The sequence below is a fragment of the Carassius gibelio genome, chromosome A14 (assembly GCF_023724105.1).
Source record: "Carassius gibelio isolate Cgi1373 ecotype wild population from Czech Republic chromosome A14, carGib1.2-hapl.c, whole genome shotgun sequence".
Lineage (NCBI taxonomy): Eukaryota > Metazoa > Chordata > Actinopteri > Cypriniformes > Cyprinidae > Carassius > Carassius gibelio.
This window is the reverse complement of record NC_068384.1, coordinates 4,596,834-4,624,681: the sequence shown is the minus strand read 5'-3', so window position 1 is coordinate 4,624,681 and position 27,848 is coordinate 4,596,834. Positions and strand designations below refer to the sequence as shown.

At 36.9% G+C, this 27,848-nt stretch overlaps 1 protein-coding gene across 2 annotated transcripts in view; it reads right to left on the bottom strand.

The window, feature by feature from the left end:
* Positions 1 to 542: 542 nt before the first annotated feature.
* LOC128027307 (TSC22 domain family protein 3-like) overlaps positions 543 to 27,848 on the bottom strand; it is a 30,518-nt gene continuing 3,212 nt past the window's right edge. Inside the window, exons 1-3 of one of the 2 annotated variants that reach the window (XM_052614776.1) lie at positions 3,062 to 3,824; positions 2,827 to 2,878; positions 543 to 1,866 (exon numbers count right to left, since the gene is read on the bottom strand). In XM_052614776.1, coding sequence (XP_052470736.1) covers positions 1,609 to 1,866; positions 2,827 to 2,878; positions 3,062 to 3,186 — 435 coding nt within the window. In that variant the 5' untranslated portion in view covers positions 3,187 to 3,824 and the 3' untranslated portion in view covers positions 543 to 1,608. Of the gene's footprint in view, positions 1,867 to 2,826; positions 2,879 to 3,061; positions 3,825 to 27,848 lie in introns of those variants that run through there. The other variant, XM_052614775.1, reaches the window with a different exon arrangement.

Sequence of the window (27,848 nt, the reverse complement as noted above, 5' to 3'; positions counted from 1 at the left end):
AAATTTACTTTTACCTCTTTTCCACATCTATAGTTTTTAAATAGCCATTTTTACAGTGGAAAGCTGAAACGATGTATAGTTTTTAATCACGTGATGATGCAGACACTGCGGTCAGTGACATTTACTGTATCTTTATACATATGTAATTACTGGAAAGAATTTGATTATTCCTATAAAGAGATTTCATTGCATGTAATAAAATGTGAGCAGTGAGAGATGCCTCTGTGCATTTGAATAGTAAATGTCAATCATAAACTACCATGTATGCAAAGGGGACAATATTGGCCTCAATAATTGCATTATGAAGCGCTTAGCTTCATGGACTTTACTCCTGGTATCAAACCAATTATCTCAATTCTATATTAAAGCCAGTGAAGATTGTGCCAATGTTATGTCGACATATAAAGTTGGAATTTTTATGGATAATAATCTGAAGGCAACTTATCTAAAAATGTTATATGCATGGGGTTGCATTAACCATTTTTTCTATACTAAAATGTCTTTTTCCTACATTAAGAGAAAAAAAAGGCCCAAGCGTAGTATTTAGTGTAAACAAGGTTTATTGCAGTGTGCATTTTGCATCCATAAATTGTTCAAAAATACCATGGACACAATAAAGCAACAATACCCATGTTTCAATAAGACTGCGGTCAAAAAAAACTTCTCCCTGTGAAAAGTTCCACATGGTCCTGTTGGCTTGTAAGTATCAGGCCAGTCTTTGGTAGTTAGAAAACACAGTTAATCTGAAAACATGTGGCCCTTTTCAGACACCGTCGTGCCTGTTAGTTGGTTGGCATAGAAGGTCAACAGAACAAATGTTCGACATGTCAGCAGAACATCCACAGTAACAATATCCACCCCTCATCTCCGTCCATTTCAGGACATTGCTTTACATCAGTTGTTAATTTACAGAACTTTGCAAATGTATACAGATTTCCATTCCCACAATAATAAAATAAAAAAAAACACTTTTACACGTAGCCCATTTAAACAAGTTGATTTCGGTTCCATTTCAAAAACACAAACAAGCAATAATTCCCATAAGCAGCAGGCCCCATCTGCAGAGATACAAGCGATGCTATACAAATCAAATGGCTGGAGTCACCGCTGTGGACCAGTGCTCCGTACGGGTCCGTCTAGAACATCCTTAACTACAGAAGCCACGAAATGCCCACAGTACTAGGCATCCGTGAACACGAGTCCCGTATAGCTTGCATCAGGTGGGGCTGTGGGGGCATCTTATAGGGACGTACATTTCCTTGGCTTGACTTGGATAGGCCGAAGATGCACTCTCGGCCAGCTCCATGAGGCAAATCTCTCTCCGTCTCTTTGTGAGAGGGACCAAGGGAAAGCAAGGCTGGTCCCCCTTCCTAGCAAGGGGAACGTCAGTCCCGTTGTACAGTAACCTCGGTCGGATGTCTACATCACTCTCTCTTTCACACGTTAGTCCGAAGAGATTGTCAGATATTACTGAACTAGGCCACTCGTAAGTCGCTTTCATTTCAGGTCAGGTTTTCAACTGTACAGCCAGCTTCATCTTGAAGTTGCATATCTGGAGGTCAATTTCTGGTGAGAGCTGTGGCTCTGCCCGCCCCATGGCAGAGCCACTTATACAGCAGACCCCGTGCTGTTATACAGGTGCTCGCCGTCCTCAGGTGACCCCATCTCCTGAGGGTCCAGGGGGAGGCTGGAGTCTGAGGGCAGGCGTGACTGAAACTTCACCAGCTGCTCTGGGCTCGCCAGGTTCTTCAGCAGGCTGTTCTCACGCTCCAACTGGTTGTTCTTTTCTGCAAGTTCCTTGATCTGCTCTTTCAAGATCTCAACTTCCTCCCTGACTGCATACATTAAGTGATTCTTCACAAGATCCTATGAGAAAAGAACAAGGAATTGAGTTTTAATGACGGCACCAAAACACCTGACTATTAAGTACAATGCAACTGACCTATTTGCAATGTAATTCATGAATGGAGTAGAATGAGGCTCAGAACATAAATTCAAAATTTTCCCAGCTAATAAAGCATGTATTTTACTCCTTGGATAGCCCAATGATATAAACTACATGTTATTTATTAGGTGTCCTGATCTCACCATCAGGGTCGGTTTTGAAATATTGACCAGCTAACTGTACATTATATTGTACTTTTGGTTTTGTATGCTTTTTAAATGGGAATCAAGTTAATTATTCTAATGGGCTCTGGATAAACATTTACATCTATTGCAATAAAGAAATCTTAATACATTCATAAAAAAAAAAAAAAAAAAGTAAGATTATTTCTACAAGATATGGTAGTTATGGATCTGCACTTGAAAAAAATGTTCTCAAAATTCTCAAAAATGAAATGCATGCTTTTCTTTATTTTAGTTAAATTTAGCAATACACTTATCTATAACCGCTTTCTTTAAACGTGTTTTAAGATTAACAAATCTTTACATCTAAAGACAGAACTCTTAAATACATTAATAAATTCCCATTTAAAGATTATTTGTACCAAATATGGTAGTTATGGATCTGGTTGTGTCACCTACAAAGTGATACTTAATACATATTTTAGTAAATACAACATTAAGAACTTTAAACAAAAAGGTGCATGTGTTGTTGTATGGTGACCTTTGATTTTACTGCAATGAAGGTAGATGCAGCAGCTCTATAGCGTGCCACAGCTCTGCTTATACAACCTACACAGAAACTCGATACTTTCCGCTGGACTTCTACAGTCTGTACTTCTACAGTCGTGAGCTCATTCTAGTAACGTTAGGCAAAGACTCTAGAAATATACCCTTGAAAGGGACTTAAAAGAACTTAAAAGTGGTGTTAAAAGAACTTACCATTGCCTGTTCGATCTTGTTGTCAATTGCCACAACGCTTGCGCCAGAGGCACTGCAAAAGACAAAGAAACAAAGTATTAGAAGGCAGTCCATGCGCCGCAGTAGTAAACAAGCTCTTTTAGTCGAAGCGCAGTGAACGAAGCGAAGGGAGATTCATGTCCGAGATGCAACCCCTAGACTGTCAAAATATATATATATATATATATATATTTTATATCCCATAATTTCAGCATACCTGTTGTCTAGTTTGACCGATACTACATCATCCCCTCCTAGGAAGGATGAGAAGAAGGAGATAGAGAAATTGTGCAGCTGATAGACAGCGAGCTCCATTGGCGTTTTGAACATCTCCGTGCTCATGTTGAGGACAAGACCCGTCTGAATAATACTTCTCGCCACGTTTGCGACTTGTTTGAACACGACGGTATGATCCTGGTTGATTTTGCTTTCGTTGCTCTTGCGATAGGCACAGAGAAGCCGGGCGCTACGAGTGAACTAGGAGCGGTTTCAGAGAAACACTGTCGGCTAGTGATGCTATTTCTGCCGCAGCGGGGATTTTATAGTCGAGGCGCGTGACGGCGTGTGACGCATGCATATATTATTCAAATGAGGCTTGTGGCATAGACTTTCTATCTGCCCTCTCACTGAACTTGCTCAAAGAACACACAGCATGCATCAGCAGCAAGCCGCAGGATAACCCTCAAAACACATCAACACGAGCAACACACGCTATTACCAAGTGGCCGATACCTGTTGCAGCATTATGTTTTGATAACTTATTCGCTTTGTTGAGTTATGACAAGCCTCGCGATATAGTTACTCCACGAGAATGCATTTGTCTTGACTGGGTGAGGAACAACATGTTCCTGTAAACCTCAGTAATTAGTTACATGGTGGAAATCAGTATCTGAAAAGTTTATTAGAGTACATTTTGGTATTTCGGTCTATGCCTGCAGGTCTTCGGAAGTGTACAGTTTTGCAGTTGACAGCTCTGACACAAGACGGGTTGGGAATAGGATGAAGTTTATCACAGTACTTTCCAAAGTGTTTAACTTCAGCCTTTAGTGCCTCTAGTGGGCAAACTGTGTATAACAGACACAAACAACCACTGATCAACCACTGTCTGAAGGTTGAGGTCACTAAGATTAGTTCAGCCTAAAAACTGAACTAACGGACAATGGTACATAGTTTATTGACATACTGAGTGAGCAATATTTCAATTAACATAACATATTTCAATTAACATGAAAGCTCATACCAAAAGCATTGCAACAGCAATTATGTCCTCAACATAATTTAACACACCTTTAACAATGTTCCATATATATATATATATAATCTACTAGCATATGACATTGATTAAATTCATAATTATTATGAAGAATTATAAAATGAAATCTGGAGTCTCAACTTTGTTTTCTATCCCTTTTTCTTTCTCTTGTTAATATTATTGCACATTATTGGTAAATATAAGGATGGGATGTGCAAGCAACATTGCAATGTTGAAAATGAAAATGCATTTATTAATTTACAAAATTACATCTTAAGCACATTATCAACTCTTTACTACAGTTTTCGCTCTATCGTCTATCTTTTCTGAGTGAAGCAAAAATGTGTCTAGATCCCAGTGAAGACCTTTGAAGGTTGACGGCTCAAAGCTGATCCTCCTAATGAGTTTTAAAGCACAAATTAGAGACCGTGCTGTCACTTTCCATTTCATGCAGAGTTAGCAATGCTGCCTTCTCTTTTGACAGATTCTGAACTCCTGGTGAGCAGAAGTCAGGATAATTGGCAAGCACTTGTACAGTTTGTACTGTATGAAATGATAATCATGCCTCATATGAAGGGGGAAAGACCATGAAGTGCCCTCTCAATTTAAAGAGTTATGCATCATACTGAAGGTCTGAGGTGTCAACAGAACATTCCTGTTCTGCATAAGAACAGGGGATAATTCAAATTCATTTAGAGAATATGTTGTAAATTCTCCCCAACAGGTCTTCCAAGCAAATAGAAGAAACCAGCGGAGTTGTGTGCAAGAACGATCATTATTGGACACTTCCTTAACTTTTTGGACACTTTAAAAATAAATATGTACAAAAGACATACACAACACTTCTAAAAAAACACAAATCACCAATATCCATGGCCAATATCACATCATACCTTAGACCATCAATATCAATAACAAAACAAAACAGAGAGAAATATAACAAAGAAAAAGGAAAATACAAAAGAAAGAAAACCCAAAACACTTAAGTTCAAACAAAAATCGCAAAATACACTCATTCTGACCAAATCTGTGAATTATACCAAATAACCCACGCACAAAATAAACAACTCACTATGTTCAGTGAACGAACAAAACGAATGCCATTTAATAAACAAACAAAATAATTAATACAATCCCAACACATACACAACGACACAACTTTTGAATCACAGTGATGGTAGTGTACAACTTAAACACACACTCTTGTGCGCTTGAGGGAAGCCCGTGGATCTCTCTGTAGCCCGGCACCAGGATACCCACTGACGAATCGCCACACAACAGCTAAACAGAAATGGACAGATTTCTGCAGCACAACTGACTGGTGTTAATAGGGAACAATCCACAAATACTGCCTGGATCACAACCAAGATCTGTTGATATAACCCCCTGAGGCACATGCACAAAATTAGGAAATTTCAGCCTTGTCCCGATCCACGCCGATTAATATGAGCTCGATGCTTAACACATGTAAGAGGAAAACTGCAACCTGTCATCCATGACAGAGAGGAAAACGGGAGTAAAGAGATGTCCTCACGTTTTTAAAGGGGCATAAGTTCAACTTCCACCAAGCTCCATCCACCCACACAAAATCAACAACCCACCCAAAAGGGATCACCCCATGCAGATTTAGTGTAAGGTAATAGTATTCATTTTAGTGGCTTGATGTGTCAAAACCAGGACAATTAGCCTCTCGAGCAAAGAGCAAACTGCTTACAATGGAACAAGGATGTAATGTACTCAAAACTTGTCTGGGATTGGATAAATAAAGCATTAATAATGGAATAATGCATTGTTGTGATGCAGCGAGATGAGCAAACAGACGCTTCATTCAGCTGCCACTCCAAAAAAAAAAAAAAAACCTTGCACATCACAGTAAACACAGATGTGCCATGGTACAGTATGTCTCCATCTGTCACTATGGCCAGGGTGGTGATGTCCCAGCCTCGCTCCGGTAAACAAATCCTTTACACTGCTACTTAGCAGTTTAAAACAAGGTTTGAAACTTTAAGGCTGGACTTGTAGTGTATATATTATGTTCAATACAGAAAAACTAATCATTTACACTTATCCCTTATGCAACAAAACTTAATTTACTAACCAGACAACAAAAGTTTTCAAAACACATCTAACCATACTTGGTTAGCCTTTGCATACGTAGGGACACACCAATAATTACGACAAAGGAATGTGTGGAATGACATATTTTCAGTCTGTCAAGTTTGAATTCTTTGAATAGCTGCTGCTTATGAAGTCAAAAAATGTCATCTAGTTTTCTTGGGAGGACAGCTAGTGAGAGAGAGCCTCACTAAACTCATGAATCAATTGTATAAATAACACCATCTACAGTGTAAACTTTTGACTTTTTCTCATGAGAAATGAAAAAACAAGATGTGCATAACCCATCTGTAATTGCTTTCTAACATGATCCACTGCTGTCACGCACTTCACTGAAACTTAATAATTTTTGCATCTTGTAGAAAAAGACGTGCAGTATTAGCCGTTTAAATGGTTAGACGAGATGAACTTTCCTTGCTAACGTTCACACCTTTTACAACTAATCTGTCAGCTCTCAGTAGTAATGATACACTCGCACTATCCAAAATTCTTACACTTACCGCCTGTCCATCTTCTTAAATAGACTAGGTGAGTAGAGAGGTGGCAAACTCATGGTTGTTGCTCTATGAGAAAGTCACTTAACTGCAGATACAACCCGAGATGCAACTTTGCGACTCCAGCAGTGTGGATAAAGTAAAAATGTCCCATTCTCTCCGCTGGATGGGAGGGAGGTGGAAATACAATGATATTGTGTCTTTCCCCCCCTCTGTTCTCTGTCTGACTGATCTCAAGAGAAAAATAACCCGAATTTCTATTTTGCAATTGGCAAGATTGATTAGTGAATCTCATTGCAACATGATTGAGAGCAGAATAATCAGAGGATGCTAAATTATTAAAGTCAACAAAATAATAACACTATACAAATGAAGTCTCACTGTTCCGATCTAAGAATTTCCAGGAATATCTCAGATGACGTTACATTTCCATCTAGAATTTTCCATATCTATTTAAGGTGTGTGTTTTTATAGTTTAAGTTCCCTTTTGTTGGAAGAGAAAAGACATGTCTCAGCTTTTATGTATGTAGCGTGCTCGTTTCTCAGCAGACAGTTTTGTTTTGTGTGTCTGAAAGGACTCATGCATGACTGCAGAAAAGCAGTTATGCTGTACGTTCAGTGTATGGCTGGGTGTTTGTTTGCCTGCATAAGACATGTTGGTACAGGAGATGTGGATTATATATGTTATGTAAAATGAGATTAGGCATCCATTACTTTAATTCCTTTTATTCATTAAATTGCCTGATTCAAGAGCACATGAATAATTCTTACAGACATAATTCAGGTCAGCCTGTGGCTAAATAAGACGTTTGATTGTTGGCATCTATAAGCTAAATAATGTTCATGTTTCAGAAGTAAGCCCTTCCATTTTTTTAATGCTTGTTTTTTCTCTCCTTAGGATGGCTTCCCATGTATTGCACTTTCACAGGAACCCTTGACTTGATTTACTTGAGTGTTAATACTGCCAGGTCCTGCCCTAAACAGCCAATAGGTTGGGAATTTAGGTCAGATAAATGAAGAACTTTTGTAGGACTTTTAGCGCTCAGAAGTTTGGGATTGTAAGATTTATTCTAATTCATAATTTTTTTTAAATTATTATCTTTTTTTTTAAGAATGCTACTTTTGTTCACCAATGCTGCATTTAATAATAAAAATAAAATAATAAAATAAAATAAAAATAATGTACAAAAAAAAAAAAACTAACTAAAATAACTGTTTTCCTAATATTTGTATATTCTAAGTATTAATAAACAGTCTTCAGTGTCACATGATTCTTCAGAAATCATTAAGGTTTGCTGCTCAAGAAACATTTCTTATTATTATCAGTTTTACTGCTTAAAATATTTGTGGAAATCATGATACTTTTCCCCCAAGATTCTTGGATGAATAAAAGTTAAAAAGACTTCTACTTTTTTAATAGAAACCATTTGTAGCATTATACATGTTTTAACTGACACTTTTAATTAATTGAATGCATCATTGCTGAATAAAAGCACATAGTTATTTTAAAATAATGATAATCTGCTCATCAATGCACGTTCACATTGACATTGTATGAAATTAGGTGCAAAACAAGTTATTATATCACTCAGGCACTCAGTTTCGTGTATTGGCTGACTGAGAAATTATGAATGGTCAGAATGTCAATGGCACTATTATCATAGTGCATTGAGGAGCTGCTTATGTAAGACTTCATTTGAACAGTTATAAAACCCCCTCTACTCATATAGCAAGTATTATCATGTTTGTACCTTTACGGCCCAGGTGGGTCACATATCCAACCTTCTTTGTTGCTTTGTTATCTGTCTAGACAAGACTCAGTCTGGACACAGTGCCTATGGGTTATATTAACATCTCTGTGGTTACTCTGTTGGCTTCATGGAAATTCTGCACAGTCTCCACTAGAGACCCAGTTTGTTCATGACAGAAAGCCAGAGTCTGTTATACATTGAGTCAGCCACTTGAGGCTGTTGCGGACATTCACAGCCACTATTCCAGCTAGATATTTACACCAGCTTCAGTTCTGTGTCGTCTCAGCAAATGCACTCATCTGTCTTTACCCAATAACATCTCCTGTTATCTGGTCTTATACAAGTTTTTTTTTATGTATTTATTTTCCAATTCACGAACAACAATTATGGGATCATCCAGGATTGCTAAAATAAAACAAAATAGAGTTAAAAATGTGGGCTTTGTGATTTAGTATTTATTTATTTATTTCCTGTGGCGCAAAGCTGAATTTTCAGCATCATTACTCCAGTTTTCAGTGTCACATGATGCTCCAGAAATCATTCTAATATGCTGATTTATATATTTATTTGTTAATAGGATCAATTAAATATTATGTAACGTATCTTTTTTAGATACAAATATGTTTTGACTCTCTTCAATGCACATTGCAGTCTTATTAATGCGCATGCAAAATGTTCTGAAAATGATTTCTGTTCACTGTCTCTATTTTCAGTTACATAACCAGTTGCATCAGTCTGACTAATGCATATTAAAGTCTGAAATGCCAGAGTAACACATGAAGTAGGGTAGAGAAAGTTTCAGTTATGTCAGGCGTTCTCCAAATGGGAGTGTCAATGAGTTTAACACTTTAAGTGGTGTTAAAGGTAAAGTCACTAAATGGAATTCCTAAAATCCTGAACACTCCCTCATCTTTCGATGATCAGTCAAACAGATAGTCCTGCCCTAAAGTCATGCAATTGAATGAGCCAGTGATTTTGTGTCAGCCTGGGGTTTGTTTCCCCTACAACAAGGTAACTTGCTGTTTAGCTAGCATAGTATGATGCATCACTGGAGGAACAAACTGTTTCCAAAAAATGCTTCTTGGCGTAAATCTACGAATATTATTGTCTTGGCAATAAACTAGGTAGAAGAGAAAATTTAACACTGACTGACATAACATTAAAGAAGATTGTGTCCTTTTCAGAAAATGTGCACCAAGATGTGAACTTAAATCAAAATAATGGGTTCCAGTGGGACAACCCACGCTCCAACAAAAAATGACCGTTCTGCACAGTTATTAGTAGTAATTAGTCTGCCATAGATATCCATAGAGATACAGCACTGATGATGTAACTGTCATCATTATAATTATTAATATAAGCATAACCTCAGAAGATTGGTCATAAGGTTATGATGAATAAAACTTTTATTTATGCATTAACAAATTGGTATAGTGAGATGTATAAATATGACCAGTCTCCTGCTATAAAAGTGATTATCCTAATTTCTCACATAATATGAGGGGTGAAAGTGAATGGTTCGGTCCTCGGCTCTGTGTGGTGTGTACAGTACCAATGATCTGTGTGTTCAAGCAGCCACTGCTGTGCAGACATGAAAAGAGATCAATCCAGATGTGGCTGTACGGCTGCACACACCCTTAAATAATAATTTATTGTTTTTTGCAGAGAGGCATCAGAGCTCTTACTCGTGCATGTCTGCTCACGGGTCATATTATTCGATACCTCTCACTGGCCCGGCTTGGCTAGGAAGAGCACCAGTAAGTTTGTGATCGGAAGGACTCTAAAATCTACTAGTGTGTGAGGCAAGCAATTACTTGTATTTGCAGCAATACAAGCAAAGCCTGAGTGTTCTGGCCTCAGAAGATAAGTGGACATGCCAGGAGGAAGGTGGAGCATAAGGTGCGTGTGTGTGTTTGTGTGTGTGTGTGTGTGTGTGTGTGTGTGTGTGTGTGTGTGTGCATAACAGTAAATAAGTGCACAATCACCTGTGCTCAGGAGCAGGCGGCGGTTATGGCTCAGGGTGAACAGGGTTGCCATATTTCTGGGAAATTCCTTTCTAAGCTAGGATCCATTCATGATGAAGACAGAGGAATGAGTTTGGGGCTGTGAGTTTGAGGCAGCCCAGGTGTAGTAAATCTTCCCTGCCAGGCTTTATTCAGACAGCCCCTACATGTCTGTTTGTATTCTTTGTGACCAATAAGGATTGAAAACAAAAGTATATCCATTTAAAACATAATTGCATTAATCTGTGCAATAAAAGGGCATCACCCAAAGCATCTGTATTCATCCTGAGAACAATCATTCTTTATTTACTTTTTTGCACTGTATAATCTGCACTGAAATAATTTGTCCTCTAAATCATATGACGTTGTCATCGGACAGTTTCCGAAGACAACCCAGACAAAATGCCTTTGACACAATTAAACCGTAAACCTTAAGGCAAACAAAGATGTCTAAATAACTAAGGAGCAGGAGCAAAGGTCAAGAAATAGTGCTATCTCGCATGCATATTGTCATCACAGCACACAATAATGTCCTCTCCCTCTCAGTCTATATCAGTCCGGGTGAGATTCATGTGTTGGCTGCAGTCTGAATAAAGCTGACAGCCTGGCAGGGAAGATTTACTACACCTGGGCTGCCTCAAACTCACATCCCCAAACTCATTCCTCTGTCTTCATCATGAATGGATCCTAGCTAAGAAAGGAATTTCCCAGAAATATGGCAACCCTGTTCACCCTGAGCCATAACCGCCGCCTGCTCCTGAGCACAGGTGATTGTGCACATATTTACTGTTATGCATGTGCATTCAAGAAATTACCTCTGCAGAATGAAAATGCGTTATCTTGAGGCATCGTGCATTCTTAATCTCGTTAAAATCGTTAAAAGGGATGAACTGAAAGATGATACATGTGAAGGTAGCAGAGGCAGTGACGCAAACGCTTTGATCAAAGTCAACCAACCGGACAGAAATGCGTAGGTCAACTGAACGGTGCAGAGATGTTTTTTATCTGATGTGCAGGCTTTTTTACACGTAGGCAGCATTTGAGCCAATTAGCTGTCAGCATATCTCCAGAACAATCTAGAAGCATAGTCAGACCTGAGAAAGTTGTCCAAAAATGGTGATTTGCTGGCATGCAGCTACTTTTTCAGAAGTACGCAATGCTCAGAGCAGTCAGGGGAGGTGGACACCATACACAACATGATACCAGGCTTTTCTGAACTCATGTGAGGTCACCTATTGGCCTCAGATGATCTTAGTTTATCTAACGTGCATCGTTGGGAATGAATCATGCAAATCAAGTCATGTTTCATGCCCACCCACCAATTTGTGCTGAATGTATTTTGCATGGTGGAATTTCTGATCTTACATGTAGCAGACCAACACAACCTGCTGAATGTACAGAACTAATGAAGGCAACCGAATTGGATCTTTAAAATGCAGATAGTGTGCTTGACTAAACTGAATTGTGGAGTTATTGACTAACACTCTGATTTTTGTACTGAAATACTGTGGGCAAACGTGGCGCAACTGTTAATTTCCTCCGTAATGTGCCAATAGTGTGTGTTGAAAGACCATTTCTGCGTGCAACAGTTTGACTCTACCCAGCGAACTCCAAATACTGAGATTGAAACCGATCAATGCCGTCAAGAATGTCTTTCGAGACATTGTTTGCAGTTCTTAGTCACTGTAAAAACAAGGCATTTATTAGAAAGCCTGTTTCAGTTGAATGCAAATACAAAAGGCACAAGCAAGTTCAGTGTATTTGCACGCAAAGAGTTTTACTTTCTCTCTCTCTTAGCCACTATACTGATTATTTGATTTGCTATAATATTATTAGATATTATTAAAAAGGCGACTGGATAGGAGTGATCAGATCTAATATATTGCAGAACGCTAAAGATCAGAATCAGTGAAGGACATCCTGTTCATACAGTATGTCACTACACTATCGAAGCTTTCCAAGTTTACAGAAGCTGATATCTCTGTATGGCCCTTACTCATATTTAAAATACTACTTTCTTTTGTTATTTTCAGATATGCCGGCACACAGACATGGTTTTACATAACAGTGAACTGAGTCAACTGCCACACCCAGAGTAATGCAGAAGTGCAGAAGGCCGTTTTAAAACAGCAGCTGCGTCTAAATTTGTTCTGTTCTGAGTTCTTTTTAAAGGAATTACCACATAATGTATTTTAACATTCGACTTATTTCCTCAGTGCATACTCAACAAATAATAAGATGTGTGCCATGTTTCTAGTGTTATTGTGAATGATTCACCCAAGCAAAGTATCCTTAATAAAAAGAGTCCTTGTAATCATTAACTACAATGGAATAACTACAGTTCTTTTGACAATACTACAGAGCCTCTCGAGGGACATGGTGATGGGGAAAAAAAAAAAATTAATGTTTTACGTTCACTCACAAAGCTTGCGCCCCCCTGAGAAACTTTGCATTTGCTTACAAAACTTTTAAGTTCGCTTCGCTTCTTTATTATTTTGTGTTCCCCAAAGAAGACTGCTCACAAAAGCATTTAAATAAAGTTGTTTCTCCTAACATCATATTATATCCATCACCATTTTCTCAAGGGACTTAATGCAAAGTTTCTGAGGGAGTGCATACAGTATGTTTTGCAAGTGAAAGCAAATGCATTGAAATATAATTCTTCCTTCTGTTTCATTTTCCCAATATTAGGGGCTCCATACTTACTCCATGTGGGCTATTAGATAATTTAGCCATTTCCAAAGGAGAAAAAAAAAGTCCCATCCCTTTTTTCTCACTGAATATTCTGTTTCACTTGGAAATCTGAGAAATGTATGTCGCTCCAGTGAAAGTCTACGCAACTACAACTTTGAGGCTTCAAAAAGTTCACAAAAAGATTGTAAAACGAATCCATATGAATAGTCCACATTTTCTGAAGACACTCGATCACTTTATATGAAGATCAGATTCAATTTAGGCTTTTATTTACATATTTACATTGATCAGAGAAACATAAACAGAAGCTCAACTGTACTTGCATGACAGATGAGAATGAACATCATAGGTTCTTACAGAAGCACAAGCGTGCTGCGAAACACACCAGAATGAACCGCATTGGTTCTCACACATCAAGCTAGCATGCTTGAGCTTCGGTTTGCCATAACTGATGTGTGCATTGATTAATGTTTATATGGACTTTGTTAATTATATAAAGCATTTGAGTCTCTTCAGAAAATGTGGACTAAACCACTCAATTCATATGGGTTAGTTTTTCGACATTGGTGGTTGCATAGACTGTCAATGGAGGGACAGAGATCTCTCAGATTGTATTAAAAATATCTTCATTTGTGTTCCAAAGATGAACAAAAGTCTTACAGGTTTGTAACATCATGAGGGTGAGTAAATGATGTCAGAATTTAAATTTTTGGGTGTACTATACATTTAAAATTTCCATGGAATGATTTGGTAATCGTCTTGCAAAAGTGCACAATGACAGCCCCAACCATGGGACACATCTGGAGAGTTCAAGGACTGGAATTACAGCTGTAACATGACAAAAGCAGAACCTCAGCTCAAACAACAGACTGCAATATAGCGGTCATTTCAGAATTGTGCTCCAACACCTTCAGTTGCCCTAAAAGCATTTCTTTATGTTCGGAGTTGAACACCTTTTCCAGATCGTGAAGGTCAAGCACTTCAGCAATTGTCTACATACTAAGCTCATCCCGTCTGCACTTTTGCTTATGCCCCTCCCTGTTCCGTGCTTTGCATGTCTGTAAATGTTTGCCTGTGTCTGGCTCAGATGTTATTTCTGGCATGAGCGAATGTTTGGTGTGACACTGCAGGGTTATAACAAGGTGAATCACTTCTACCTGGATACCTTCACCCTGTTTGTTGTTTATGAACCACTTTGCCGTTCTCCATTGCTAAACAGAATTCTCTTCACTGTCCTCACGGCACTCTAGACAGCATGCATCTGGCTGTGGGGGAGCCTCTAAGGCCAGGCTCTCTTCAAACGGCCCTGTGACCTAAACATGTTCACCAGCAGGTTCTCAGAAACTCTGCCTAAATAAACAGAGCACAGGAAGAGACTTTTCATGGACCTCAAATGAGGACAACAAGGAAGTTGGTGTACATGGGCCCTATTATTAGGCACTTCGTGATAGACTCTGGCATGGAAGTTGTGGTTTTTGCAGTGAAAGACCCTAGCTACTCTTTCTGCTCTCATGAAAACAAAGTGGATAGTGTCCAACAAAATCAAGCAACTAAATTTGTTATCCTGCAAGTTTTCACGTTCAGAGGCAACTTGAAATCGAAACTGAACCTGTTCACTTTTTATAATAGACACTCTGTTGTGAAAGATTCACTGGTGCATGTCCTTCTGTCAATCAAACAGTGCATATATTTTATCAAAATCTTCTAAAAGTTAGTAGCACTTTCATTCACCAAAATTTTGTTTTGTTTTATTCCTGTATTCTGAAGGATTCAGAATTATCTTATTTCTAAAAATGTTTTTTTGAAATATGAAGTACTGGGAACACAAGCATTTAATTGGATGTTAAATAAGATAATACTTAATTTCAATATTTAAACGTAATATACTGTGATAAATTAACCAGCGAAGCATTTTTTTTTTTTTTTTTGTGTTTGTATTAGTGATGGCACTATATCTGATGTGTAATAGTAATTTTGAAAGAACTTATCAAATAAAAGTTGTTATTCTACAGTTGCCCAACACTCAATATCTTGTTTTGGTGGAGAATATCACATTCAGGAAGTAAAATTAGATAAAAATGGGAAAAGTGTTCTTTATTTTGCTTTAGTTGTTGTTACTACTATTCTTTGAGAGCTGATAAAAGTGTATGAAATGAGAGTTTGAAGTATGGGTGACACAAATATAGTTCTCTTATCTGATTTGTGCAGTTATATCATTTGTCAAGATCTAAATGGACATGTGATGTAATCTTACATGTAGTCCTGTGTCTCTTTAAGATCTGGATGACTGTGAGTGTGTGAGAGAAAGGAAGAAGCAGAGAGCGAGGGAGACGGTGAGTGCACATAGAAATAGGGAAATAAATAAAAATGAGGAAGAGAAAGAGGGCGGGCTTTCACAGCTGTTGTTCTGCTGTGTTTCCTCTGATAGTGGACTTGGCTGTACTCCCAGTTCTTTAGGTAAAAGATTCAAAACACAATTACTTTCAATGCTTTTTTTATGAAAGACAAGGTGGAAGTATGCAAAGCAACCCATTATGTATTTCCACCAATAAATATTATCATTTTTCTTTCAAATTTATATGCATAATTGAATTATTTTACTTTTATTTATATATATATATATATATTTTAGAGGATAAAGCATGCTGACTATTATTGTGGTTATACTTTAGATATACAAGAATTAATTCCACATTCATCCTTATAAAGCTGTCTCCCATCACATGAGTGAAAATGCTGACAGTGCTGACATGAGCTTCTTATATCTATATCAGCTTATGGCACACACTTTAATTCTTTAATCTGTTCTTCACCACTGACCCCCTTTGCGAGCTGCACTTGGCCAGGATGTGGAAGGGAAGGAACTTATTCTAGAATACTAATTGAGGGGAACAAAAGCCCCGATGGGCCTTCACCCATGATTCTCCAGGTGACCATGGCAACACTTAAAACCTGAAAGATAACGTTGTCTAGAATGTCAATGTGCTAAGAATGTCTCTTGTAGACATTTGCCCATGGACTCTTAATATATATATATATATATATATATATATATATATATATATATATATATATATATATATATATCCTTTTGTGCCTATTGCCCACATGCTTACATAATGGATTCCTCTTCAGAGCAGATGTGCAAAGCACTGTTGAAGTTACTATCCATTTTTTTAACATGACAAGGCATTTTTCTCATACAAGTCCAGTCTTTTACCCTCAGGTACAGTCTGCTCTAGTAATGCAACTGTTAGTTAGCACGTAATAGAAAGGTGTGTCTCATCCACAGTACAAATTTCCATGAAAGCATATGCACGATAAAGCTTATATAATACTTGTTTAGGCAACAAAGAGAAAAATGAACAGCTATGAATATGTCTGCCTTGAAAATCTTCTCTCTCTTTTTTTTTTTAATCTTTGCAAGCATTACAATCAATTCCATGTGTCCGGGCTGTAGTGGACTGGCATATCACTTTGAAATAAAAAATTTGTTTTAGAGGAAAATATAAATGTCCTATGAGTCCAAACATCATCCAGAACTTTGGACTGATGATAAGTACATTAACCTCTGATAATCCAATATAAAACATCTATCTCTAACTACTAAATAACAACTAATTATTATTTTGAATGTAACCTAAAGCAATGCAACTCTTTTGCTATATCACCAATGATAACGATAAGAAATTTTAAGAAATCAGAATATTAGAATGATTTCTAATATGTAATGACAGATTCAGCCTTACCAGGAATAAAATTCAATTTAAATTGTATTCAAATAGAGCATTAGTGTACAATTAAGTGAAAATCTAACCCATTGTTGCGGAGACTGTTAGAAATTATATACAATACTATAACAGTATATATATATAAAGGACACCACAAATCAGTTTCTGGATGCAATTCAGTTACAAGATGCCCAAATTAGCCCATAAGAGCATAATCCTTCAAATGACCTTGGTGTTGAGAAGACTATACTTGCTGAGATCCAGGAAATCAGAAACAGGAACCTCTCAAAGCATGCATATATTTATATATGGTACACCTATATGGAGTAACATACATTAGCTCAGTGTGGAGCTTACATAACCCCATGCTCTCTGGTTTTCTAAAAATATGAGCATCGAATATGGTTATGTCACGTAAGTCATAAGGCACTCAAGTTCACTGCACCTTTCACAAGAGTATTCTTCTATGTATCCAGAATTTCCTCACATCTCCTCACCCTGTTGTGTCTCTGGATAAGTATGTTCTAGTCTATGATCACTAAAACATTCTTTGCGGTTATTGGACATAAGAGCTGCCCTTTTTCTTCACCAAATGACACATCATGAATTGCTGGCCCTGGGAGATTTCAGATTTGAACCACAGCTCTTTAGTTTAAATCCAACAAGAACCCAATTTCCCCTCTGGACAAGGCTAAGAGCAGCATGTTTCACATTCCAGATCCCAGTCTCTTTGATTTCTTGGCAGAGCTTCGTAAGTTACATTAGCCTGTCCCAGAGTTCAATGTTCTGTTTACTCATTTGTCTATTTGCATTTGCTTGCATGACCAACCCATCGTGATGATCCATTTCATGACATATCAGCAGAAAGAATGCTACCGCAAATGTAATAAATGACACCGTAATTAGCAAACACAAGACGCAAAAGTGCAAAAATAAGCTACATGCTAACACTAGCCATGCATGTTTAACATTGCAGATGCTGTAAACAATGGGTTACAAAGTATGTCTTGTGCACAGCTTTGATTCAGTGCCATATTTTGTCTTCTCTGACTTCAAGAGAACATTCACCTAAAAATGAAATAAATGATTTTCTTTGAAGAATGACTTTGCAATACTTGTACATTTAATAAAGGTAAATAAGGAACCCAGCTTTAAAATGACTAAAAATTTATATTAACTTAAATTAAATTAAATTTAAAATGGCCGATAAATTTGCAACAAATTATTCAGACCAGTTTTGTGAAATGACCAATTCAGAAAACATTTGTTACTTTTGTAATAAACACTCATTAATAGAGGATAAACAATGTTTTCAATGAATAAAGTTTTACATTTCGGTCTATTCCTCTCACAAAACTATCAAAAGTCTTATATAGAGCAAAACTCATATTAAGCAATTTTCCTATTCTTTTATGCAAACTTTCTACAGACCAGACTGTAAAAAAATTACAAATAAAAAAGCTAAAGAGTAATTAATATCACCTATCCTTGTTGTTGCTGGATTGCGCAACCACTTCCAGTTTACAAGATACCCAAGACTGAACTTGAACTATAATTTATCACAGTGTCTGTTGGAGTCAATAAGAATTAAAGTGCGGTCTACTGGCATGGGCATGTTACGGAGGATACTTAGCAAAAGAGGTTTACAAAGGCTTTCCAGGAGGCTCCAAACTTTTCCGATAAAAGGAGAGTAGGGTTTCTTAAGAACTACTTTGGGTTATTAAAGCAAACAAGTCGATTCAACTGAACAAATCCAGAGTGATGAATCTGTGTTGTTGTCGGCAACAAACCTTAAACCCACATAAATAAACCTTGTAAGTAATATCTGTTTAGCATAAGCAATGTCTAACAATTAGTCAACATCCCTTCGGATAAGCATTCTGCGTTTATGGTAAGACACAGTGCCTTTCCTTCATCAGGCTTGACATTTGTATTTGTATTGAATTGCGTGCTTATGGAAAGAAATGCTTTGGGGTTGTTGAAACAACCACTCAATGTATGTTTTAAGTTAATGTGGGTGGCATCCGTACCATATTCACAATCCTGATTGAATACAACAAGGTAAATTCAGTTCTATTCATTTTTGAACACTGTATATGATATGCATTTCACAAGCTTTGTATATTGACTCAAAGTTCCCAACATTAAACTTTGGCAACTTTATGCACCACAAAACAATCTCAGCTTTCACTGCTTAAAATATAGTCTAAGTTCCGGTGCATTTGACTAGGGTTTTGAAAAACCAAGTTCCTTCAAACTTAAGTCATCCAAACCTAAGAAACCAAATCACAGAGAGTTGTTTACTGTGAAAGGGCTGTTTTGGACTGGAAATTGTTCATTACGTAGCAATGTGCACACATATTTTACTGCAACCTGCTGTACACATGCTCTACACACCAGTGCAGAGACCACTTGGCTGGTTTGTAACATGTGACTGGTGACTACTGGACAAAGTCCATAAGTAGAGCTATGATCTCCTGGATGCTACACAACAACCCTGTGCAGAAGCTTTACGCAGAACTGCAGCCAAGCAGGATGAGCTGTAATTGCAGGCTGATTCATTCACTCTATAGGTGTTTCGGAGGACACCATGTTCCAGACCAGTCAAGACAAAACCATGATGACCCATGGCTTGTCACGGTTAATCTTACAGACTAACATAATGGAAAAACATAGAAGTTTCCATAGAGGCCTGCTCTGCCACAGCAGAACAGTACAGTGTTCTTGATTCAGTCATTGAATGATTGAAACAATCAGGATACATTAAATTACGCTGACAAAAAGTGCCAGTTAAGATATAGATCCTTAAGGTTGTATATTACTAATTCTTATCATTTATGTACATTCATTTGTAGTTCTATACAGAAACTTATAGCTAGAAAGATGTCTTTTGACTCAACAATGGGTGAGTAATTCACGCTATTATTTTAGGTTCCTTCATAAAACCCCATATTGCAAAAGATCATTTTGATTAATAGATATATAGTGCATTTTAACAAGTTTTCTGCTGAGTACGGCTCACTATGTGTACAAAAAAATAGACTTAGCACTGAAACCCAACTTGCACCTTTTGCTACATTCCTGATATGCAGAACTGCTCTGCTAGGGCGGACTTTGTGAATGCTATAATCTGTTAATATGGGTGCTAAAATAATTACATGGAGCTTTGCATGCGGTGTGAGAAAGGCCTAAGTCATGCACAGATTCAGCTCGGCCCATATGGGCTGACGGGCACTGATATAACAAGGGCAAACGCTGCAGAGGGCAGACTACTGTTGACAGGTTCTGTCATTATCTCAATGGACGTCATTGGCAGGGTGTGAGAAGATAAGACAATAAAGGCCAAGCACATTTCACAGGGCTCACCTCTGTATCATCATATAAACAACTCCTGCTGATGCTTTCCATGTCATTCCATTCTCATAAACAATGAAGGCAAAACAAAATTTACTGGGAAATATCAATAAATTTCTCTTTAATAAATGTCTCTAATTTTCATAAACGCACAGTTTAATATAATATAATATAATATATGACAACTGTCAGTTTGTGTATATAATTTTATTCAACAGTTCAGTAAATAAGAAGTTAATATTGTGTTATATTTTAAACACAAAATTGTCTGTTTTCGCTATTTGGCTGGCATAAATATTACCTATTAAAGTCAAAGCAGAACTGTTATGCTTCTCCGAGCAACACACAGAATGCATCTCGCACAAGCCTAATTTCTGAATTAATCCGCGGTTTGAACAAATCCTTTTGTATCAATGATTCAATGGCCCAATCATTAAAAGAGACAGTTACATAATTCCTGAATGAATCAGCTGCTTGAACAAATCAAATGAATGAATGCCTCAATTACAAGACATTTACCGACACCTACTGGTTTCTTATTTAGTCTAAATAAAAATTATTGAGTCTAATTTCATAAAAATTATTATTCATATTCACATTTTAATAAAAATCTATATTAATAAAAAATAATAATTTAGAAAATATTTGGTGTATCTTTAAAATAAAGGCAAAAGGACTAGGGATTGTTTGTTCTTTCTACTACATTACACAAGGTTTGAAAGCACTGGAAGTGGTGAAAGTTATTTCACTTCAAGACAGTTACCAGCAGAGACTTTTGAGGTCATGAAAACAAATGCCTTGGATGAAATCAAACTCCAGCCGCAGATCTTTTGAGAGTTTGTGCGATCATCTATGTTCAGCCTATGCATGTCATTTTTTCATATTCAGTACAAACCTGTACAATAGAATAACTGTCATTTCACTTTTAACTGCAGCGAAGGTGTTGTGTAGAGTATATTCAATTAAAATGGCCTTGGGGGAAATAAGGATACAGTCCCTAATGTCTGCAATTAAAATGCTATTATGTCTGCCTTGGCAGCCACTTCAACATGATCAGACCTCACATTTGCCCTGAGGTAAACACAGCTGAAGCCATCCAAAGAGTGTTTTGTCAAATCAACAAACCATGACCCCGTGAGGCTGTTTCACAAGCTACCATGGCAGTTTTATTTCACAAGCAAATGATCTGACCTCTCTTCTAATACTTTGGACATACATTTTTGTTGAAGGCCTGTCAGAGTCAACAACATTTACCCCACAGCAGACACCCTGAACACTGTTTAAAGGGATAGTTAACCCAAAAAATGACAGTTATGTCATCATTTACTTACTCTTGTGTCATCCAAAACCTGGTACACAAAAGATGGTGCACTGCCATTCAAGGTTTGTGTTGGTAAAAGTCTCACATATGCTCATTATATATACATTTAAAAAAAAAAAAAAATTTTTGAGACATAGTAGAAATAAAAAAAATTAAGCTGTGATCATGAAAAAACAAATATTATTATGCTAAAAGCTTTTTGAAATCTTGATTAAAAAAAAAGTTTTGTGGAAACTGCAGTACAATTTTCTTTAATTCTTTGATAATTTTTTGGAACAATCTAATGTTTTGACTTTCACTTATGAGAAACTCACCGTGTCCTTGCTGAATAAAGGTAGGCATATTCATGTAAAAAAAAAAAAAAAAAAAAAAAAACATTTTAATCGATAGCATATTTCTGGTCTTCTGAAGTTGTACAATAGGATTGTGTTACGAACAGACAATTAAAGTCATTATTAACTGACAAATCCATCTTAGCTCTTCTTCGTGCTTATGAGAGAAATAAAAGTGTATGATTCGTGCATGAGTTGATTATTTTGAGTGAGTTCCTAATTAGTTCACAGGAGACGAAGACCAAAAAATAATAAAGTAGCAAATTTTCTTATGAGACTTGCAATACAGCATATGAGTCAAATGAGCTACTTTTATGATACTTTTGCATCCTTTTTGAAGCTTGAAAGCCTTCATTGTTATTGCATTAAAAAGAGCAACAGGTATATTCTTCAAACTGTTTCCTTTTGTGTTTGACAGAAGAAATAAAGTCATTTTAACCGTGTATATAAAATATTCATTGCTTATTTTCACCTGTTCTTTACAAATACCACCAATTACTGATAAAGTAGCATTTTAGACAATATTTTAAGACTCCCTTTTCATTGGTGAATGAACCCCACCTGTTTCCATTTTAAAAAATGACAGCACATGATTGTCAGTGACATTAATTGGTCCCTTTTAGATTATATGACAGCACAATGTCTCTTTATTAGCCTATCTTAGCATTTAGTCCATCGTCCCAGATCATGAACTCTGAGGCACTCCAGTGCCCTCAATAAGTATGTTTGTGTTATGGCTATAGCACGGCCGCTCTGGATCAGTGAATGCCAGTGCTGGGTGGGCTTGTAGACAGTGCCTGTCACTACCCTGAACCCAGATTCTGGGAACAGGAGCACCTTATACCAGACAACAAAGCCCGGACTGGCCCCTAGCCTCTGGCTCACTGTCAACTCTCCACCGGCCCAGTCTCAACAATGCTGCTATTCAGTTAGCCAATTAAATGGATATTATACACCTCTGTGCATGTTTATCTGACTATGACAAGTAAATTACTGAACAAGCCTCTGCCATGAAGACAGTTGACCTGTTAAGCCACTGAGAAATTTGATCCACCTGTTGCATTTTATTACAACACCTCATCTACTGTCTGCAAGTCATTTATTACAAACAGCTTGTGTTAAGGGTAGTGCTCGCTACATTGAGAAGCACATGTGGACTCATAATCCGAATAATCATGCAAATGTTCAGTGAAGGTTTCATTTTCAGACCAGCTGCATGACTGAATGCATTGAGTGTGTTACATCAAAAGGCCACACTCACTCAAGTAATTAGCGGGGATATTATCAATTCATTAGGCTTTATGTCTATGATTGACAAAATTGATAGCACATGATCTAAGGCAGACAGAATGTCTGTACTGCTATTCACTGACTAAAGCAGCTTTAATGATTCTTTTGAAATATAGCAAAGGCCGTAAGCAATATCACACAAGATGCAGTGCTGTTTGGGGGTTATAAATCACAACCATGTGGATATTCAGACAAAAGGCACAATAAAAAAAAAAAAAAAATATATATATATATATATATATATATATATATATATATATATATATATATATATATATATATGCACATTGAAAAATCCAGAAAGTTTATTAATAAAACAGTTCAGTTATTTTCGACTAGTCAGGTGTTTACCAGGCATAGGTTAAAAAGTTGGTCCTTTTTTTTCTTTTTCTTTTTTTGAGTGAGCCCAATTAGTGATTTGGATATGTACACCGACTCTTTTTCTTTTTCCCCTTTTGCTTTCATACAGTTAATCACACAGCATTAATATTGAGTAATAACCATTACATTAGAACAATTTAATTAGAAAGGAAATTACAATAATTTATAGCTCACAAGGGTAACAATTAATTTTTGCATTTTTTTTTTAAATGAGACATGCTCACTGATGTATGCAGCTTGACAATATAATTTCCAAAATCAATTACAGCCAGTATATGTAGTGATGTTCATATATGAATCAGTGTTTTTGAACAAATTCGTTAAGTAAATTATTCAGTCATAAAGAGAATACATTTTGTTTCTGAATGAATGAATAAGTTAAGTGAATGGTGAATCATTCCTCAATAAATAAAAAATGGCTGAATTTGGAATACTATGTACTTTGGTTTTCTATTTACTTGCAAATAATTTTCTTTCTATGCCAAGAATTCAGCAAATGTATTTGAATGGATCAGTTTATTGAATGGGTCAGTGACTCTTGTCACTTGTACTGTTTGGACATTGTTGTCATAAAATCATAAAAACTGGGTCTGTTCCCCTGAGTAGCAAGGTCAAAATATTAAAAAATAAATAAAATAAAAAAATATCGGACCCACTTTATATTAAGTGGCCTTAACTACTATGTACTTACATTTTAATTAATAATTTAGTACAATGTACTTATTATGTACATACATGTTTTTACATTGTACTTATATTTTAAAAAAACCTACATGTAATTACATCTGTATTTAATTTCTGTAATTACATTTATAATTACACTGTTGACCCATACTTTACACCTTAACCCACCCTTAAACTTACCCATACCTCCAACCCTCTCCCTAACCTTACCCCTATCCCACCTCAATAGCAGCAAAAGTGTTTTACAATACAATATGAACACAATAACTACATTGTACTTATTTTTTTATGTAAGTACATAGTAGTTAAGGCCACCTAATATAAAGTGGGACCAAAATATCTGATTGTGTTTAAACCAGAAAATGCTAAATAAATGAACAAAAACTAAAAGTTATGTCACAGCATTGCAGTCTGTGATTAATTTGTCACATTGTCGCTGATTGTTCCAAATCTGATCCAATCAGCATTTACAGTTTTGCTGTTCTTTTGAAACAGAAGTCTGACTGAAGTGCTCTGGCTTCTGTTGACACAGCTGGGAGTGCTAATCGTGTCTTCAGATTGTGGTTTAATGCATGTATAACTGATCTTCTTTGTAGTGATGATCGTGTCAAATAAATACGCCTGTGAGGCCACCGAGAGCCAGGGATGGATGGGAATAAGGCTCAGAGGTTCCAGGCCTGGGGTTTCTCAAAGCCTTGATTTCTTCACGCAAATAGTGAAGAAATCGCCTGACATTCTCAAAACAACATTGAAAGGAAGACCATTCAGCCAAAACCACCAGACCCTCATGACCCCTGGACTTTTATGTAACAGTCTGCTTCGTGTTCCTTTCCGGAAAATGTCCTGCAGGGTTTAGGAGGATCCCTTGGAAAATAGTTTCATCTTCTGATACGTTTTTGTCCTCTTCTGTAGACTTGGCGGGGTACAGAGGTTCATTGTTAGCATTTTTTGGCATATCAGTACTACTTAGGTATATTGATAGGGACTGCTCTAGTCTCTGCTTCAACAAGTCTTCAACGTTTTGAGAAAGAATAAAAAGCTATAGCTCTCATGTGGCGAACATTAGCTCTCTTTCCTCATGTGATATGCTGGATGCCTTTTATTAGTTGTGGCTCCCTATTTCATTCTGGCTGGACACAAAGTGTGCAGACAAACATGTGACTTTGTATGCGATAGATGAGTGAGCAGCTATCCATCCTTCCATCCTTCCATCCATCTATCTATCTCTGTAGCACATATTCAGCATTCGTGTTAAAAAAAATTTCAAGAAGAAGCCAAAAGTTCTGGCTTGGAGGGAGGTTTGAGAACGAGCAGTTCTGACTTGTGTTTGTTCATCTGTTTGGTCAGAGATACTGGGGTCAGTCTGGGCAAGGCTGAGGGTTCAGATGTTATCTCACATTAGCATAGACCTTGAAGAATCACACAGTGTTGTCTTTTCATGATGTTTTGCAAGATTTTGCACACCCTGCATTTGGACTTGGTTTTGGATTGTGATGTAGAATGTTGCACTCAAGAGTCTTGACCAATAATGTGTCAGTTTCTTTGTGCAGGTGAACAATCTTATTATCAGTTATCTTTAAAAGTTTTGTTTACATTCCTGACTTATATGGTGAAACAAAACTCGTTCGTTTTCTTCTTTGTTCATATGTTTTTCTCGGTCTTATATTTCTTGCATCAATATGAGCATTACATAACATTTTTTTTTTTTTTTAATTGCACTATATTTAGAACTTAAATATGAGTTTGTTGGTGTTAAATGTTGATTTGAGCAGTTAGAACATATATATATTTTAAACTAATGCAATATATATATATATATATATATATATATATATATATATATATATATATATATATATATATATATATATATATATATATATATATATATATAGTGCACTTTAATGTGTTATGCAATCACCAATTTCCATTCTGCGGGCACCAGAAACACACCTTTTTATTTAAATCCCCACGGATAATTTCCAGAAATGCTGGCTCTGACACTATAGTGTATCATGAGCTGTTCAGCTTGGCATGTCTGGATCCATGTCTCTGCGTGTCTGGAGACGTGGATTACATTTTTGCATATTAAGTATATAGACAGGCATTTTAGCAATATATCTGAGGGTTTAGTGGACAGGACGTATTGTTAGCAGGACCTCTGTTAGTCTGTGTTCTACGTAATATTAAACAGCCACACCTTTCTTATCGTTGTTCCATCAATAACACCATGTTCCTTTCTTAAGACATCAGGAACTTTTGTGTGAAACACAAACAAGTCAGTATTAAGTCTGCAAGGAGTGTGAAGTATGAAATATTATACAGTGTAAGAACGAGAGAAAGGAATCCTCAGACACTACAGTGCCTATTTTAGAAAAAATGCTGGGATCACTGGGAAAGTAGCCCTTGGCATAGAACGTCCGTCCAACATGAAAAAGAAGAGCATTTCCTGTCATGTAATACAAGAATGAGTTGGTGTACAGACTAACAATGGCTATTTGATGATATTAGAACAGAGGGCTGTTGAACTCTGTGTGTTTAGTAACTGAGACTGTGAAGAGTCTTTTGGCCAGAGGTCCCATGCAGACTGCTCCTGTTTATATCCCCATACCAGGCTCATAAAGAAAAGCTAATTATGTAGACTGTAACCTTTCACTGCCACGTAAAAAACTGAGGACACCCCGATAAAGAAAACGAAACATTAACTGGCACACTGGACTCAAAAGCATCCTAGTAAGGTTAAGAGGTATATTGTCCTGTCGTAAAACAGATGTGAGATTAGATCCTAAGCAACAACTTTATTGCATTTTAAAAATCAGAACAACCATAAATAAGGTTCTATTTAAATTGCATATCATATTAAAGAGCCACACAGATGGGAAATCAAAAATTACCTCTATTACAGTGTATGATGTAGCTGTCCATCAGTGTAAACAATGTGCAAAGTAATTAAACCAAAAAGTACACGATTTATAAAGTTATTGGCTTCTAAAGTAAGGAGTCGACTCTGAATTGCTGAAACGAGCCGTTATAGATTTCAAATCTTTTGCCCATCTCTATGTATGTCACTAGGAGCACTTTGCATAATAATCTCCGCCTACCGTCTTGGGAGAAACAAAACTATGACCTGCCCCACCCCCCCACACAGACGCTCTGTTTGGTGTGATAGCATCATGTCGAGGAGACAATGTGTTTTTAATTGTAAAGGCAAGTTTGTTTTATTTTCACTGCCAAAGAATGAAAATCAGAAGAACCAATGGCTAAAATTCATTTTTACCACAATACCAGAGCAGTACAACAAATCCCTTTTGTTGTGTTCACAAAATTTCACTGATGACTGCTTTTCTAATCTCGGTGAGTACAAGGCTGGATTTTCAAAGTGTTTGGCCATTAAAAAAGGGGTTCATTACAAACTTTATTTAGACCAACAAGCATCTCCGAATTACAACGCGAAGTATGATTATGAAGTTATGTGTCTGTTTTCTCCCGAGCGTCTTATCAGTAGCGTCTTATCAGTATGTGTGCTGTCTGCAGCCTTTATCTGTTCTGATTTTCATTTACAAACACGTCATTAAAATGAAGTGTAACAAGTGCTGCTAACA